This window comes from Mesoplodon bidens (assembly GCF_964165515.1).
Source record: "Mesoplodon bidens genome assembly, chromosome: 12".
Classification (NCBI taxonomy): Eukaryota; Metazoa; Chordata; class Mammalia; order Artiodactyla; family Ziphiidae; genus Mesoplodon; species Mesoplodon bidens.
The window spans coordinates 19183236-19203632 of record NC_138168.1 but is presented as its reverse complement, the minus strand read 5'-3'; the positions used below and the strand labels follow the sequence as shown (position 1 = coordinate 19203632).

The following is a 20397-nucleotide window of genomic DNA, read 5'->3' as shown; positions in this document are numbered from 1 at the left end:
CTCATTCACTTGTAGAAGGCTGTCCTCTTCCAATGTCTTCACGTGATGTTCCCTCTGTCTGCGTCTTCAGCCCCTCTTCTTGAAGGACCTCAGTCATATGGGATTAGTTCTCACTCATATGACCTCATTTTGCCTTCATTACTTCTTTAAATATCTTATCTCCAAATGTAGTCAAACTCCAGGGGTTAAGACTTCAACATATGAATTCATAACACCTGCTTCTTATCCGTAACTCAAAAGAAGTCTATGCCTGGATAACAATCAGAAGAAAAATGTTAGGAATATACTCAATGAAGGAAAAGCAAAGACATGAGTTTTGAAGTAGAGTTAGACAAAACATGCCAATAAAACTTTAAAGCATGGCTTCCCTGGTGGCACAGTGGTTGAGAGTCCGCCTGCCAATTCAGGGGACACGGGTTCGTGTCCCGGTCTGGGAAGATCCCACATACCGCAGAGCGGCTGAGCCCATGAGCCATGGCCGCTGAGCCTGCGTGTCCGGAACCTGTGCTCTGCAATGGGAGAGGCCGCAACAGTGAGAGGCCCGTATACCACACACACACAAAAAAAAAACACTTTAAGGTGAGCAAAAGCCATTTTAAGAACCTTCACAGACATTCCTATTATATGAAAATTCTTGATCAGAATTGTGAATTTTTAAAACTATGGTTAATTATTAGCATTATACAAATATTTTTTTCCTATTTTCACTACATAAGCCCCAAAGGTAGAATAGCAGTTTAAGTTATAAAGTGAAAATACCTTTATTAAAAAGTCCTCTTCATGTTTTTTGGAGAAAAGGCGTTATATGGGAATCCCCTACACTGAAGAATTACATGCATGCAAAGGACAGAAAAATCTGCATTGTTATACTTCGTGATGAAGGCAAAAATAACATTTGAATCTTCCCTCCTGTTCTTTGTATTCACTAAGCACACTGAATGTCTCATCTTGGATAAATGGCTATGGGGCACTGAGCTCAGTATCTAAGGTCAGCTGCCCTAACCAAGAAACTTAGGGCTTTTGGCATCTCCTCCAGTCACTTAGGTGACATTTCTACTTAACAAAAACTGTTGAGTTGAAATGAAAGCCTGCCTTACCAGGTAGAGGGGTAGAATTTTTCTTGAATTGTAAAGCTGTATCATCACAATAGAACTGCTCAAAAATTATATTGTTTTGCTACTTGACACAGTAGAGATTATATGTTCCAGAGAGAAAATCACACACAGGTGTGGTTCCCATGTGTTGGTGTAGCATCAGAAGAGCAATATATCTCACACACACACATACATACACGTACACACAGACACACACACATTACAGCAGGGAGTGGAGACCACTTTGAGAAAAGAACACTTGATTTCACTCTCAGCTTCCCTTTAACACTTAAAAAAGTTTCAGGTGTTGCAACCACTGTGTCCAAGAAAACAAAAAGTGCATACAGGCTGTGCAGAGTAGAACACAAAGGCAGAATCATCCTACCAACTTGATGACATTATTGAGCTGCTGAAACAAACCTGGAATCACCAATCTCTGGATTTCTTATTTGGGGAAAATAAATTCCTATTGTTTGACTCTCCCGTAGCCTGTTGTGATTATTATTTAAAGCAAAATCACCTTAAATCATAGCAGCTTTTGTTTGAACTATCACTCAGAGTTTGTCTTTGGATTTAACTTCTACTTTGATAAACTTTTATGTGTACATGTTTTCAGAACATATAGAAATGTGATCACATTTTATAAATTAAGACAGCTGAAATTTAATATACTATTATATATTATCTTCTGGACCTCTCCATAGTTGTATACATATATTTTCTTATATTTACAATTGAAATACATTTTCCCCCCAGGGATTTTAGGATCTTCTACTGTGAGTGAGCATGGGACATGTGATGTGGCCCCTTGAATACTGTGCCCTTGTCTATATATCATTTTACCCATATGATCCATCTGTTCCAATATATATAGGTTTCCTCTTCTTTGGAGAAATAATGAATGAAATAGTGCCTGTGCAGAAAACTCACATTCACTTTGGGAGCAGTCAAAGTTCCTGCCAGAGATTCAACATGGGTCCAACTCTGCATTACCAAAAACAAGCTATCTGTTCTTTTCATTCTTTCTAAAGCCCTTCTTTATCTTGAGAGGGTAGAATAATCTTGTACCTGCTCTGTAATTAATAGAAATTTTTAAAAAAGAAAATATTTTCAACCTGTTAGTTCTTCCAAATTCACCTACTTCCATTCTCAGGAGAGAAGAGATGTGCTCTTACGCACAGATAGAGTGATGTTATAATTTGCATCTAAGTCTACAGACTTCGAGGATTAAACAAGATCCTCCTATTAATTAACACAGAAAAACAACAGGCATGAACCACAACTATTTCAGACAATCTGGTAAGTGTGATCATCCCACCCACAGAAGGTCTGTGCTGTCTGTATGCTCAGCATCCATTCCCCTAAGGGAATCCTGTGTGCCTGTGGGTAGGTTGGGGGGCCGGAAGGGAGAGTGGTGGTCTGAGGTTAACAGTGGAATCCTACATTGTGTCGTCGAAAGGGTAGAAACGGTCCAACCTGCTCCATTACAAATCCCCTTAGGTTTGGTTTGGAGGTGAGGATTTGACTTAAGCAATGCCAAGTAGTTTTCTTATGAGTTGATTTGGTCTTTCTTTCAGACTGTAGCCTGAGAAGATTGAGGTCTAGGTTATCAACAGCAGTTTTTCCCACTCTGTGTATGGAGTTCAACTTCAGCTAAAGCCAATTCTACAGCTGAGTAGAATCGAAAGATAGAGAAATAATTTCTGGACTGAGTCATCCCTGGATCCAGCTATGCCTGAAGTTAGCAGCATAAGTGAACTTCCAGTTTTTATGAGCCATAAAAATTCTAGGTATGTTTTTCATTAAATTACTTTAGTTGCTTGTTTGTAATTTTTTTTGCTGAAGTTAACTGAATCTTAATACAGTATATGGTCTTCTTATGAAATAAAATAATTGAGATGGAAAGGAGTGAGTAAGAACTAAGAGGAAAAGAAAAAATAACACAGAAAATCTGTGTTTCTATTGTGAGACAGAATCATATCAGAATTTATAAAATTTTTATTTTTTAATGTTCAAGTGCTTTTTAGAAATGCATACTCTCTGATGACAGAAACTATACTCCTAAGAATTATTGCAAAGCTAATATATTTATACTTATCATTTCCCATTTTAAATATACTAATACCCAAAGAAATAGTAGAACATTACAATATGACATTATGAAAGCATAATGAGTAGAAAAACTGTATATATGTATGAAAATAATGTGTTTTGCAAACCAGTTCCTGATTTCTTCCTACCCGAGTTGATCTAAATATACTTTTTTGTGTGGTTGATATGGTGGTCTTCCTTGCAATTGCTAACAGGGCATGTCACAATCACTTACCTGTGCTACATAGCTCTGAATCAAAATAACACATATTACTGGGTGGGAGGAATCTCTGTATGAGCTTAAAGAATGCAGCATCTGCATGTCAGCTGCCCAAACTCCTTCATTGGTAATTCTTTGCTATATAAAGCTTTTTTTTCCCCTTAAATTCCTAATTTAGTGAGCAAATAACTAGAAATGGTCCTTTAGGATTCCATTCATCAGAATTTTATTATTTCACATCAACTAAGCCTTTATGAGATAGCTGAATTTCTTTGGGGAATAAATACTGTTTACTATTTTACTTTGCCACCCAACTAATAGGACGTTTTAGGTCTATATCAGCATTAAAGTCCAGGCTGAATGCTAGGTGATTAGGAGATTTTAATGAACACATTTCTGAGCGATGGAACATTGAAAACCAGACAGCACAGCCATCGTGTGTTTGAATCAACAAATAAAACAGAAGAATTAAGAATTCAATGATTTGTAAAATGACCTAAAGTAAAACTATTTTAGACAAATTATAATATTGGATTCTTACTGGGAACATCAATCCTGTATGTAATCTTGGATCTGAAACTGACTCCATGGGGAGTTCTCCAGATGGTTCACTTGATTAAACAGAAGCAAAGACAGTGTAGTGCGCAATATTCAGGAAGTACGATATTCAGAGCTAAGGCTTTGGAATTCTTGACATGGAGACGACACAGAGATAAATAAGTTCTCTGGGAATTGTCAGCTGTGTGACCTTGATCAATGATGCAAATTTTACATTTATAAATATCCATAAGATTTTCTCATGTATAATTTCAGGATTATATTTAAACTGAAATTATAGGTCTAGCTTGAGGATGAATTTAAAAAGTAAATGTAATAAAAATAATGTAAAAATATACTTATTACAATGTTATGAACATTTTGGTACATTTTAAGTTCTAGTGGTATTTTTAGTATTCTCTTTTTATTATTGCTCTGATGGTTGTTATTTATATTAAGCAAAAAAAGGCACAATGTTGAGATGGATAAGTTAAGTTCCTATTTCCACATGCTTAAATTCTCTAAAAGAAACTGCTTGCTATTCTTTAACCATCACAAGAATATATTTCAAAGTAATTTATAGTTTCTGCCAAAAAGATAATATGTTATAATATCTGAGTGCTATACTTAAATAATTGAAATAATAATATTGAAAAACTATCCTATGAAGTATTGATGACTTAGGGATCAAAAGAGTAGGCAAAATGATGACTTACTGATTACTGAAGTGCCGTGAGTAAGGATACAATTTTATAATTTTGAAAGTGAAGATGAATTGGAGATCTTAAAGAAAATATTTTGGTGATATATACAGTGTGGATTAAAAATAATAAAAAAAAACACTTGTTTTCAGAAAATAGGAGAAGTAGATAGTCTAAGATATTTTCAGTATAAAACACTTAAAAATATAAACAAATTTATACTTATGTGTGTGTTCACGTGTCCCCAGACAGTATTACTTTGGGTTATGAAGGGGTAGGTTTGGAGGGCTTCCTTCAAAGCATGCTAAAACTGGGGGGTAAATATTTGATGAGAAACAATTTAATAATTTACTGTGATCATGTAATTGAATATTCTTAATCTTTGAAAATATGGAAGTATTTTGGGGTAAAGAGCTATGTGTCTGCAAAGTTTCTTTCATGCTACAGAAAATAATGCACATGTACCTGTGTGTATTGTTTCTCATGTTGAGATAACTTTCTGTTACTGGGGATGCATGGGTATACAAGTACTCCAAGTGTCCTAGTGGGAGTGAATATTAGACTTTAACAATATGTTTTAAAAGCTTCATATGTTTGCATTTATTTTAAGTTAGTAATTTTTATGCCATTTATTCTAGAAAAGTTGTCATCACAAAGGCAAAGATGAACTGATGGGGTATTTATAGTCGGCAGAATTCCAAGATTACCACAGTCATGCCTAATCTCTCCCCTTCCACCTCCAGTGTGGGTGAAGCCGATGACTGTGATGAAATATCACTCTGATTGTGTCCAGTTGTGTGGCAGTGGGGATAGTGCCTGGAGTAAGTCTAACCCAATGGAGTAAGTGCTTTAAAAACAGAGAGATTTTTCTGACTGGTACAAAAGAGGCAGAGAGACTCACACTGTGTGGCCTAGAAGAACTAAAGCAAAAATCCAAGTTGTGAATGTGGGGACCATGTAGGAAGAAACCATGGGTGACATCTTGGAGCAAGAAGTGTTCCCTGGCTGACAGGAAATTGGGACTCAGTCCAGCGGTCACAAGAAAACAAATTCTGCCAATAACCCGTGGACTTGGAAGAGGACTCCAAGCCCCAGATAAGAACACTAGCTCCAGTGTCATTTCTAACATCAGGTAACTGGAAAGCATCTATATAACTAGCAATAAAGACCAGGTAAGCAAAGTTTGACATATTAGTCAGTAATTAACTTTCATGTTTGCAAAGCCCATGTACAGCCTATGTGAAAGCAGTGTAGAAATTTCTGTGTCTATGTATCAATATATATATTTTTATATACACTCATATATTTTTATATTGCATATTGTTATGGGTAGGACTGTGTCTCTCGAAAGAGGCCTAAACCACGGTACCACAGACTGTATCCTTGTTTGGAAGTAGAATCTTTGGCAGATATATTCAAGTTAAGATTAGGTCATTGGAGGAGACCCTAATCCTTATCTATAGGGGAAATTTGGATTCAGTGACAGACACACAGAGAGGAAAGGGCATGTGAGGATACAGGGAGACCATCATCTACAAGCCAAGGGGTGCATGAGGCTATCAGAAGTTACTACAGGTGTGAACGTTCACTCACAGTTCTCAGCAGGAACCAGCCCTGCCAACACCCTGCGTTTGGACTTCTAGCTTCCAAAACTGTGAAGCAACAATTTCTGTTGTTTAAGCTACCCAGTTTGTGGTACTTTGTTATGGCAGCCAGGAAACTAATATAAATCTTTTATGCTCTTGTTGATGCAACTACAGCAAAATTTAACAGTGACTGTCTCAGTTGTTGAAAATTTATTTAAGTGGGTTCTGAAAACGAAATTGGTAGTATTCAGTCATGTTTGACCTATTAACATGACAATTTTGTTCCAGACTTTTGTTTTATATTTTTTGCTCTTCATTTTTGAAGTTTTCATAATAAAAATATATTATTTTCATTAATTGCAAAATACTGATAACCCTCTTCAAATCAGCAAATGTTGGAGGTTATTTATGTTCTTATAGATGATAAATAAAAACTAACAACTAACTTGTAAAGTCATTTCCTTTCTTATATTCCTTTTTCTTCTGTCTCATATCTGCCTTGTGGCATTTCATAGTTTGTGCATTATTCATACACATGTCAGGTTTTATGTTGACATATTAGATACAGACATGACTAAAATCGGCAGTTTCTTGTCTCCACTGAAATGAAATAATTAATGGGAGATTAGTATTGAATAGTCAGAATATGCACAGAAATTTTCTTCAATTCATTGTCTAACAAAGACAGCTCTTCCTTCAGCAAAGAATATTCATTCCAAAACATGTTAATGTTGATTCAATGGTTGAGTAATCATTTAAGGATTTAGTGAAAGCTAAAAAATTTATTAAGAAACATGTTAGTGGTGTCGAGTGGGAAAGACAGGCATCAAAGTAGTAATCATGAAAATGTATGGTACAGTCTTACGACGGGAAAATTACATGAATGACGTGGAACTAACCAAGTCAAAGGTGAGAAAATTCCCACTGAGGAAGTGATTTGTAAGGTGAAGACTTCTGATTTATGCAGGATAAGTAGAAACTAGCGGCGGAGAGGGCTGGGGGTTTGGGCTGTATAGAAGGCTGACTAAAAATATAAATATATCACTGAACAAAATTCTGTGATCTTGGTTAAGACACTCAAAAATTGTTATGATGCCATGGTCCATTAAATGCATGATTTCTTTTGACATCAATCTTGATTTTGTAGAAATACTTTTCAAATCTGCATTTTCTGTCAAGAATAAATCTCATTAACTGCTCCACTACAAATGGCCACTTCTGTCACTGCAGATTTATATAGGGACAGCTATACATTATTAACAAGCTATGAAAAGTCACTGGCTAAATGTCACCAAAGCTGAGATATAGCTGCACCTTGGGATTCATATAGCAAACAGTTTGGTTTTAATCATCTTAGACCACAGATGTCTTGACATTTGAGCAGCGACTTTTTCCTCTTTAACTTGCACTGGAGTCAGACCTCTATTATCTCAGCCATAATTTTCAACTTAAACTGTGATAGAAAGTTTTACCTTCTAAATTAAAAAGGTGAGAAAAAATCTATCCATCAAAGATCTTATCATTTATTTAATTGATGCTCACCTCCATCCTTCTCCTCCCCCACCCCCAAACATAAGTGAGCAAGGGCAGCTATAAAATTCAAGCATCTTTAGAACTGCCAGAAATGTTTTGAGTTAACTGCCTTTCTGTTACATTAATACCTATGAGAAATGATCTTGCTGAACTACATTAAAATATATGATTGATTTTACTGTTTTTTTTGATAAAATAAATAGGTTTCATACTTTTAAAATATGCATCTGAATATTTTTTCTGCTCAGGGTCTAATAATATTGTCAGGACATCAATCTATGGTTCCAATAAAATGTCTAAATTTATTAACAATATTTCACTGACAATATCTAATATACAATATTATGAACTTAAATTTTATTAAAATATATCATTTTAGCTTTCTACTGTGGAAGAGTCACAACAGCAATATAAAGAAAATGTAATTTTTTAAACTAATAATAATCAAGAAAAAATTACAAAACAGACATCTTAATACAGAAAGCGGTCACCAACAAAATTCTATCAAACATAAACTGCATAACTTGTAAGAAAACATGTGTGCCCCAGTGTCTTTTATAATTTTACTATGTGTATAGGACAGCAAGCTATGGATGAATAATTATTAGAAACAATTGCATGGATCCCCTATTTTCAAATTATCAGGAGAGAGATACATTTAGATATAAACTTTACTTCTTGTGTAGTTTCATTTTAAATTAAGAAGGCAACACATAAACAACTGTAGTCTCCCCATAAAATTTAAAGATGCAATAAAGAAAAACAATTAGGGACTTCACACCTTGAAAATACCTAGACTGTGTAACTGAACTCAAGATGTCCTCTATGCAGAGGTTCTAGGATTATAGTTTGCCATTCCATAGTGCCCTGTGAATATCTGTTCTGTTTTTCACAACTTAAATTTCAAAAGGAAAAAGACTAATCATCAAATTAATTGGTTTCTTACAGGTCTCTGTCAGGTGTCTTCCATTTATTTAAAAAAAATATATATATGTATATATATATACATATATATGTATATATATATACATATATATATAATAAAGTAAGCTATAATTAGTATAATAAATTTATACATGGAAATGAAAGTAGTTGATGGTATATAACATTGGGCACACCATTATTTTTTTTTAACTGATCTATGAAGGATGATACTTAAAAAATATATATTTACAGTATCTTCACTTTTTATTTTGCCAGGAAATATGTGTAGTCAGAAGTCTGTTGTTGTCTTTAGCTCTTTGACAAGTTGAGAGCACCACTTTTATGTTTGCTTCTATTTCCTCTTCTTTATTTATTGAACAATACTCAAGTAATATTTGTCAATTACTTATTATGTATGAGACACTGTACGAGGTTCTCTACAATGATGAGCAAAACGTACATGATGCTTGCAGAGATTATATTCAGATAGAAAGAGAAAAACAAAACTCACACAAAACAGTAACTGTTGCCATGGTAAGTAATGGGAGATAAGACCTAGATTGTGGGTGGTGGGAAATGGGGAGATGTTTCCCTACACCTGTTCTTTTCATAGTGAGCAGGGGGACAATCACCCTGGAACAGCAGGCTTTGCTCAGGTGCAACAGAGTACTTAGTCAGCTGCCCCTACAGGCTTGACTGGTTGATGGAAGATTTGCTAGGCCCTGAGAATTTTTCCAGGATTTGCAGTTCTCAGTTGGGATTCTCTGGAAATAAACTCTGAGCAAAGAGTTCCAGTGGAAGCAGTTTTTGGAGAGATGTAGACAACACCTAAAGTGGAGTAAGCTGGTAGAAGGAAGAGAATGCAGGAAATGAAGTTTACATTATTATGTCAATTATTGAAGTGGGGATTAGGGTTTATTCCCTGGGCAAGTTCTGGTCAACCATGAAAAATACACTTCAGAAATACCCCACCTGATGGAGTGAGGAGGGTAAGTTACTTACACCCCATCTCCCACCAAGTATAGTCATGGGCTACATGCTGGATTGGGGAGATGCTGAGGAAGGAAAGAGTGTGAATTCCCCAGAATTCCTGTTCTGCCTTTCAGGGCAGAAGATTCTGAAAGCTCTCAGGCTCATAGATACAAACACAGGCAGCTAGAAGATGCTATGGCAAGTTGAAATGGTAACATCATAGCAGTGTGAGAGGTACCCTGACAGCATCTGATAGAGTGAGTTAAAATTACTTGTATTAAATAATTACTTGTTGACTGTTAATTAAAGGTCACAGACCTATGTGGTATGTAGATTTTTGTCCAGTAGAGATGCAAATCATTTCTGTTCAGTGGAAACAAATAACTTCAAAGGTTTATTATTTATTGCTCTGTAGGACAGTAACCAGATTTGTATTTAAGTTAGTAATGTTATTCTCAAATGCCTTTATTAAACTTCCTATAAATATATATCTTTTCAAATGCCCTATGAACTAGTCAACATCTTCCAGGTAAGTCCTCTCATTAATTAATGAAATTAATGAATTAACTTATACTTATTTATTTTATATTGGCATGACAAACCTACTTATAGTTTTAAAGATATAACTTAATTTGTCTGTGGCACATATTAAGTGCTCTATATATGTTACTAAATTTAATTCTCAGAATAGTACATGTAGAGGGGTTTTTATTTTATTTTATTTTATTATTATTATTATTTTCTTTCTTTCTTTTTTTTTTTTTTTTGGTGGTATGCGGGCCTCTCACTGCTGTGGCCTCTCCCGTTGCGGAGCACAGGCTCCGGATGTGCAGGCTCAGTGGCCATGGCTCACGGGCTTAGCTGCTCCATGACATGTGGGATCTTCCCGGACCGGGGCACGAACCTGCATCCCCTGCATTGGCAGGCAGACTCTCAACCACTGTGCCACCAGGGAAGCCCGGTTTTTATTTTATAAGTGAGAATAATTGCATTTTAATAAGGTTGAGTAATTTGCCCAAGCTCACAGTTGGTAAATAATGGATATGAATTCAGACGCAAGGAAGTCTGGCTTGAGAACCTTTCATGTTTTCAGAATAACTGCACTAAACATTTTCTGATAGGAGCAGAGATCCCTCCCAGTTAAACACGCAACTACCAGACAACTGTGCACATCTAGGCCAGAAAAATAGCCCTTTAGTTGAAAGAGTCAGATATGTTTTAATTTTTAAAAGAGTCAATTCAAGCATGAAAAACTGATAATTTTCCCCCAAAATAATAGAACTAGACTTCCTTAGGTTACAAAAGTTATCTTTCTAAAACTTCAAAATTCACTAAAAATTTAGTAGTGATTATATATACTTGTAAAACAGTATATTCTGATGAAACGTAACATCACTAATAAGGGAGAATTTCTCAGTTTTCATTCTCATTAAGTCATATAAAAGCTTAATGGAGGGAATCTTTAATTGGATACCACTTCATGTGGCTACACTCTAAATTTGTCAGTTAACAATTTTTTGAAAGGTTGGTAAGTGAGTTGCTCATGGTAGACTAAATTAGGCTGCTTGAGCAAATCTCAGGCAGCTGAAAGTCACAAAGCCTTATTTCTTGCTTATGAGATGTATCCATCAAAGGTCCACCAGGACCACCCTCCTTTATCATCACTCTCACTCTGGACCATCTGATGGAGCAGCCATCATCCAGAGCATCTGCAAGTCTACCGCCAGCACTAATCTCTCTCCCCACTGGTCACATCATTCCCAGTCAAATTCATTAGTCAAAAATATCGATGCTGCTCCACCCTGAACATAAGTACCTGGAAAAGGAAACCTGGGATATTTAGAAGAAAACCCTAATGATGATCACAACATGAAACAAAGTGAATATTCATAACTATATTTATTTCTATAATCTATATTTATCCCTTTATCTCTTTCTGTGAAAAGATATATATGAGAATTTTAAATTTGTATATATATATATGTGTGTGTGTGTGTGTGTGTGTGTGTATACATAAGAATATAAATGTGACACATCTGTGATAAAAATTATATAGACTTTTGGAGTTTTCATGAAGACACATTTATGTTTTCCTGAAACTTTGTGCATTTTAATAATGTTCTGGCATTTATACAACATTGAATTTGGGGGTTTTAAATAATTAATTAGTAAACTTGGAAATATGCTTTTTATAAAACAGAAAAAAATAGGCTTTTGTCTGGAAAATAGGAATAAACTGAGAAAAAATATAAATGAATTAGGGATAGATGGTAAAAGCAAAACATAATTAAATTACAGTAACTTGTTTGCAAAAGGGATTTATCCAAAATTGGATTTCAAACTAGTATAGTTGAAATCAAATTTAGCTTTTCTTGGCTCAAAGAAGATATTTTTTTTCCTTTACACTATATTTTAGGTTCCACGTTTTGTATAAAATTTAGACTCAAAGAAATAGCCCTAGTCAGTATCAATATTATTATCCTCAGTTTTTTGGATGTTTCAAAATTACTGTTATTCTAAAGTACATTTATATTATATTTAAATGTCTTAATTAAATAGATTCATTAATTAAATGTGTGTAGGAATTAAAAACAAAATTTGGAAATTATTATTTCACTGACATAAGAATTACACTTAATATCTTCATGCTTAAATTTACCCAATTGTCATCATCCATTTTTACTCCCAAGAACACTTCTCTTTTTGCCCATCCTGATCTCAATCCTTGCTATTCACAGAAAGCTATGCTCTTTCTGTTTTCTAAAGTCAGGCCACTGGTCTTTCCATATTTACTAACATATCATGAATGTATCCAGGTCTTTCATTCTAAAGGGAGCACCCGGATTCCCTACTTATTACCCTTCACCATTAAAGTAATCTTATTCATTGCTTCCATTTGTAATTTCCCAGTTACTCCTCAATCCAAGACAACAATTTGCACCCTTAATTCTTAGTTTAAATTGCTTGGATGAAATAACCAAATCTAATGATTACAAAAAGTCAAGACTCTCTTTTAAATCCTGATTCCTTTTTGAGATTTGATGCAATAAATCATTCTCCTCTGGAAGTTTGATTTTCCCCTAACTTCCAAGACATTCTATGTTAATCTTTTCCTCCTTGTTTCTTTTATTTCACTGGTTCCAGTTCAACCACCCACTTCCTAAATGTTCTTTCATTTGGCTTTAAGGTCTGTTGTCTTTTTTTTTTCTTTCTTATAAGTTCTTGCTAAGTTATTCCACATCCAGATAAATGTTTTTTATCATCAACATTACGATGACTCCAAATTGCTTTCATCGATTTAGACCTGAATATTGGGTTTCCCCTTAATTATCCTCACTTAGATGGTCTACAGACACCTTACAGTGAACCTAACACCAAATTGTTTTTCCAATTCCTTCCTCCCACAACCAGTTTCCATCTATTCAATAGGCTATATGAAAGGATTCTTCTTATTTCATCCTGTTTGGTTGAGTCCTTTGAGAGTGTCTAAAATAGATCTCAAAACTTTGTGCAATTCTGCTATATTTACTGTTACCACTTTCTTTCCTAGGACATATTAAACTTTTAACATTTTCTTCAATTTCCTGTTCCTACATTGTAATTCTCATCATTTCCACTGTATTTTTCCAAATCCTAGATTGTATTATGTCACTCCCTTTCAGAAAAATGATTTCTGATGTCTCCCCACTCATGAGAAATCACTTTATATTACTTGCAGTACTCTAATCTGTAAATCCATCATGCTAGATTAGGTGAGCTATAATCAATGGAAGGACAAAAGCTAGAAAGTAGATCCCCTGGCTTATAAATACATGTGAATTCACTTTGTAAGATGAAATGCATATATTTAAGCTAAATTTATCACAGATTATTTAACATCATGTGTCAGTTACCCATCACATAGAGCTACAGATTCATTCTGAGGCATAACTATTTTACCCATATATAGAGAGAGAGGGAGAGAGAGAGAGAGAGAGAGAGAGAGACCTAGATCCTTGTTACTTAATCCTATCCATGTACTGCTTACCCCCGAATAGTGTTTTCTACAAACTAGAGAATCATTCCTACGCCTGACTAGATCCCAAAGGGTAGCACTGCTGAGATGGAACATAGATAAAATAGATATAAGTAGCTAAACTGCAACTTCTGAGACATTTATTAGAGAAGCTTGTACATAGGAAGAAAACCAAAAAAATAAAAAATAAAATCATAGCCAAACAAACAAACAAAAACAGATATTTGCAAATGATATACCTGATAAAAAGGTAATATCCAAAATATACAAAGAATTCATACAACTTGATATCCAAAAACACAAACAAGCCAATTAAAAAATGCTCAGAGAAACTGAATGGATATTTTTCCAAAGAAGACATACAGATAGATGGCCAACAGACACAGAAAAACCATCACTAACCATCAACATCACTAACCATCAACATCACTAACCATTAGGGAATTGCAAATTGAAATATCAGTGGGATACCACCTTACAGCTGTCAAAAAGACAAAAAATAGCAAGTGTTGGTGAGGATGTGGAGAAAAAGGAACCGTGGTGCACTGTTGGCCAGAATGTAAATTGGTGCAGCCATTATGGAAAACAGTATGGAGTTTCCTCAAAAAATTAAAAATAGAACTACCATATGATCTAGCAACTTCTGGATATTTTCCCAAAGAAGACAAAAGCAATAATTAGAAAAAATAAGTGCACCCCCTATGGTCACTACAGCTTTATTTACAGAAGCTAAGATATGGTAGCAACCTAAATACCCATTAATAAATGAATGGATAAATAAAATGTGGAATATATATATATATATATATATATATATATATATATATATATATATATATATATAATGGAATATTTCTCCACCATAAAAATTAATAAAATCTTGCCATTTGCTACAACATGGGTGGACCTAGTGTATTATGCTAAGTGAAAGAAGTCAGACAGAGAAAGACAAAAAAAAATGATTTCATCTATATGTGGAATCTAAAAATCAATAGAAATGAACAGAACCAAAAAAATCAACAAATATAACAAAACCACCATAGATGCAGAGAACAAACAGGTGGTTGCCACAAGGGAGTGAGTAGGGGTATGAGTAAAGTATGTGAGGAGATTAAGAGGTACAGACATCCAGTTACAAAATAAATGAGTCATAAGGATGAAATGTACAGCATGGGGAATATAGTCAATAATAATGTAATATCTTTCTATGGTGATGAAGTTGGTCAAAAGGTACAAACTTCCAGTATAAGATAAATAAATACTAGGGATATAAGTACAACATGATTAATATAATTACTGCAGCTTAAATGCTATATATGAAAGTTGTTAAGATAGTAAATACTGACTTCTCATCACATGGAAAAAATTTTCTTTTATTTTGTATCTGTATGGGGTGATGGATAGTCACTAAATTTATAATCATTTCATGATGTATGTAAGCCAAATTATTATGCTGTAAACCTTAAACTCATATGGTGCTGTTTGTCGATTATATCTCAATAAAACTGGAAGAAAAAAAATATAGTCTTTCCCAAACAATTAAAAAAAAATAAGACATATAGTTTAGGATTAAGAACAGGACGTTCAAGGATATTGAAAGACCACTTAGTTTCTTTAGTTGTGAAAAGAAACACTAGATGTGATCACCTTATTTTTTTACTGATTTATTTATATATACTTTGAATAATATTACCAAAAGTTTCAGTAGATAATGTTGATGTAAGCATATAGAAAAATATTTATATCTTCCTTCCATAGGTTGAGAAGCACAGCTAGTTCTATTAAAGCAGGGAAACCTTTTCCATACAATTTTCTATATTTAGAAATAATAAATGTATATGTTTCTGTATACATTTTCTATATTTAATTCTATATTTCTATACCTTTATTCTATATTTAAATTAATTTTCTTCATCATGATATGCTTTTTATTTGCAATTGAATTTGATTATTTAAAATTTTAGGGCTTCCATGGTGGCGCAGTGATTGAGAGTCCACCTGATGATGCAGGGGACACGGGTTCGTGTCCCGGTCTGGGAGGATCCTGCATGCCATGGAGCGGCTGGGCCTGTGAGCCATGGCCGCTGAGCCTGCACGTCCGGATCCTGTGCTCCACAACGGGAGAGGCCACAACAGTGAGAGGCCCGTGTATCGTAAAAAAAAAAAAAAAAAATACATCTACAGTTATGTTTTCTTTTATCACCTTCAGAGTTTTGTTTCCAAACTAGACAGTGTCTGAACATACATGAGGAGACTTCCATATTTTATATGTTCGAGATCAAGTTATATGTAATGGGAAGTGACTGTTATATGCTGGAAATTACTCATATGTAGAATTCTTCTGACTTACACTCTTTTTTGGAGGTAATGCTTTTAACTTTTCAATGTATTTTATTTTGATGTTTCATTCATATTTTTCCTTAAGATAACTGTTAATTTATATTTTTCCTGAATATTAAACATTTTCAGAGTTTTCAAATATTTTCCTCTTTCTGTCATATTATTACAGATTAAAGGGGTCCACAGATCACCAAGTACAATAAATTGAAAAAAGACTTACACTAAAATAAACCATTATAAATGTTCCAAAATCTGTGAAAAGGAGAAAATCCTAAATATTTCTGGAAAGAAAAAAATGGTGTTAAATAATTGGAACCAAGAATAACATTTCACTTGCCAAGATAGCAATTTTATCAATATTCTGAGGAAAATATTTCCCAAACTGGAAACAATCAAGCGTGATAGTAAGGATGTCCTTAGATGTCAAATATTTAAAAAGAAATCAATCTCTCAAGCACCAAGCTCTGTTTGTGGTTGTTGTTGTTGTTTTCTGGATGCTAAAGGAAAAAAGAAATTATGAGCCCTGGAAGCAGGTCCACCTGGATTCTGAGGTGCTAAAAAATTAATAAATGTTTGAGGGGAACAGAATTTTCCACCCCAAACTATGTCCCTTTGACATATTAATTATTTAAAACTGATTATTTTCTAAGGAACAGCAGATATGGGAAAAAATTCTGAAAATCAACAAGGAGTTACCCTTTTCTAAGAAACATTTGCATTTGTGAGGGAAATCTCCACTGGTAACGGTGTCTCCCTCTATCTGTACCAGAAGGTGGAGGAGGAGGACAAAATCTCTGGAACCTCAATGGAAAAACAAAAGACTGGGCTTCCCTGGTGGCACGGTGGTTAACAATCTGCCTGCCAATGCAAGGGACACAGGTTTGAGCCCTGGTTCAGGAAGACCCCACATACCATGGAGCAACTAAGCCCGTGCACCACAACTACTGAGCCTGTGCTATAGAGCCCGTGAGCCACAACTACTGAGCCCATATGCCACAACTACTGAAGCCCGCATGCCTAGACTCTATGCTCCACAACGGGAAGCCACTGCAATGAGAAGCCTATGCACCACAGAGAAGAATAACCACCATCGCCACAACTAGAGAAAGCCCATGTACAGCAACAAAGACCCAATGCAGTCATAAATAAATAAATTGATTTAAAAAAAAAGGAAAGAAAGAAAGAAAGAAAGATAGAAAGAACAAGGACTTAAATCTACATAGCAACTTTACCCCTGTTTTTTGTGCTTTTCCTGGTCACCTCCCATAACAAACTCAACCCACATTCAACGTACTTTTCTGTCTTTAGTGGAGGATTATGCTTTGGCCATTTGGGGGAGTTACTCAGTTGTCCTAGGTCTCTCCCACGTATACATGTTTTTAAACTTTTGTTTGATCTTCTCCTGTTAATCTGTCTCATGTCAGTTTTATTCTTAGACCAGCCAGAAAAACAACATGGGAAACTCACTGAAAGAACAATAGAAGTAGCAGGCATGTGAATATAGGCTCAAGGGCACATACCCTAAAATAGCCATGAGAGATATTGCTGACCTGGGGTCGGAGCTCTTTCTTTTACTCTCTTCTCTTCTTTCTAACACATTGACAAGGTTTTATATAAAAAAAAAATACCAGAATGAAAGAAAGATGGGATTGTATTGTGTACAAATATGGGGTTTTCCATCTGACAGCTCCAGATATGCCCCCTTACTGGCTTAAGGCCCTCGGTACTAGTTTATTCATCATTTGGTGAAGATTAATTGAGCTAATGTGAGGACAGTGCTTATACAATAAGCTAATCATAAGCATACCTGTCGTTATTCTGATGAAGTGTTAGCAACTATGACTATTCAAGACGATGATTTAACAACAGTCTTTAAAACAAAAATGCTTTAAAAAGTTTGCATTACTTAAATGGAACATTCTTCCTATGAACCTACATCATAATAAAACATTAAGATTTAAAAACAAAGCTATATGTACAAGGAAAATGATCCCAGTCTTATAAATGATGATAAAAGGTAAAAATGACTTAAATCAAACAAATTGGCAATGTGATGTGGAAGATTTTTCGTAAGAATTAAAGCAGCCACTTGAAATCATATTTTTGAAAATATATTTAATGTGGGAAAATGTAGCTCTCAAACTGCATTTCATTCGATTACACTTTTTTTCAAAAATAATAAGTGAATATGGAGAAAAAATCCTCATGAGAAATATACCAATATATTAAAATTGGTGATTTGGTGATAATGAGTGTATTATTTGTTTAATTTTTTCTTTGTCTTTCTATAATTTATCCATCTTCAGCAAGATGCATATAAATGTATTACAACAAGAACAAAAACAACTGCAGAAAAACGTTTAAAAGGTTACTTTTAAGATGATTGCTTTAATAATGAGGAATAATAATAGTATTAGAATCTTCAGTTCTCTATTTGCTTTTTTTTGTTGAATCATTATTTAACTTTCTTTCACCATTTCCAATTTATAGATTCATTAGGCTAAATTGTCATCATGCATTTCTCAAAAATGGGATACTAAATTGGACTTTATTAGTCACCTCTTTTTTTTTAAACAATCAAATGGTCTCATATTTGCACTGATGCCATGTTTTTGAACATTTTTCTTTTTTTGTTAATAATTTACAGGAAAAAATGTTCATAAATTGATTTATATAAAGTATACGTCTCATGTAACAGGGTCTGTGATTATAAAACAACAGTTACCAAGATTAGTTTAGATCTCATTTACACATAGAACCACCCCTGAAATGAGCTAAACTAATATGACGTATTGCCGAAACTAAGAGACTGTTTAGATGAGATGGAACAATCTACCAGCTCAGCTGTGAGTATGTGAAACTTCCAGGGAAGTTTCAGAGGAAGGAACGGTTGGGACCCAGGGTAGCTCTCCCCAAAATATGCCTCAATGGCATATTGATTATTTCGAGTTAAAGTTACTTGAAAAGGAGCCAGTACAATAACTCTTTGAGCCTCTTTTGTTTTTCTGAATGTAGGAAATAATCTCCCATGTAAAGGATGCCCTCCCTGGACCAGGAGACTAAGGACAGACATTCTTATCAGCAGAGACAGGGAAGCCTGTGTAAAAAATCCTTGCTGCTTCTTCACTAATTTACTATCTAAGCACAAACTTTGCTTAAATTCCTTACTAATTAAGCACCAAAAACTAAGCTTCTTTGTCCTGTGAAAACCTCAACATTTTATTGTTTCTTTATGTAACAAAATATAAAAGTTGCCCACTTTTGGTCACTTACTGAGCATCCTTTTTATGATCTTCCCTGTGCATGAAATTAAATTGGCTTTTCTCCTGCTCATCTGTCTCATATACACTTAGCCCAAATGTTTTTTTCCCATTTCATCATTTTCAAATCTCTATTCTTCCTCGTGCCTAATTTCTTGTAATATAAGGATCCTGTCAAGATACATCTCCTTCAATCTATATTCTATCTGTAACTGAATCATGTCCATTTTTCTTGCACAGTGTGTTATAAGAACTCAACAGAGTCTCCCATTAAATGGTTACCACTCCAGAGCAGACTTCATTGCTTCACTCCAGGCTAAGACAGCTCACTCTTTCCTCTGACTAATTGCTTCTAGTACATTCTCTGTAGCACATCCAGGTTACTCTTCCTAAAATGACTCATCTTGTTTTCCCCTTTGCTAAAGGACAGGAAATAAAAAGGTTGGCTAACAGAGGGTAAAAGCATTGTGAACACGAGTGGTTTAACTTATATCCATAGATAAACTACTTAGTTTTCTAGTCCTTGTGGAGTACACACTGTAGGGTGTCCTTAAATTGGTGGTGAGCCAAGTGACAGTATTTCTCGAAATATTGTACTAGTTTTACTATAAGGTTAATCCATAGATTTTCATTCACATAAATTCAGGTAAATCCACATTCTGATAATGAAAATGCTAAATATTGTAGAATGTCATATTCATTTACATAAAAACGTTTTAAAGTATAGAGATATCTTTAGTAACTGGAGGGTTTGACTTTTGATAACTATAAACATTTGCAAAATATTTAGGAACAATAAAGTAAATACAATTTTCTCTGACTTAAGAGGAAAAGGGTCTATCATGAAGAAACATGGAGTCATCTGTTCATATGAGTAAAAAGTTAACATTATTCTAGTTTTAATTCTAATTTGCTAGGTTCTTAGGTTTTGTTTTGTTTTGACTTCCCAAAGACCAATGAGCAGACAGAAAAATATTATCAAAGTTTGGTAGCATTTAAGGAAAGGGGCATATAAATATCCCGACACTGTGACTCCAAAAAAGCATGAGAGAAATCTAGTAGAGTTCAGTTGTTGATATTTAGGAGCCCCAAGAAATGGTCCTGTGTTTTCATTCAGGTGTCTT

The 20397-nt window shown here is 34.5% G+C and overlaps 1 protein-coding gene across 1 annotated transcript in view; it reads right to left on the bottom strand.

Moving 5' to 3' along the window:
- Positions 1-212: 212 nt before the first annotated feature.
- Positions 213-20397, bottom strand: part of LOC308625870 (protein crumbs homolog 1-like) — a gene marked incomplete at its 5' end in the record, with an annotated part of 181187 nt that continues 161002 nt past the window's right edge. The window contains one exon of the mRNA XM_081250482.1: positions 213-250. Within this exon, the coding sequence (XP_081106608.1) occupies positions 223-250 (28 nt within the window). The 3' untranslated portion in view covers positions 213-222. The remainder of the gene's footprint in view (positions 251-20397) is intronic.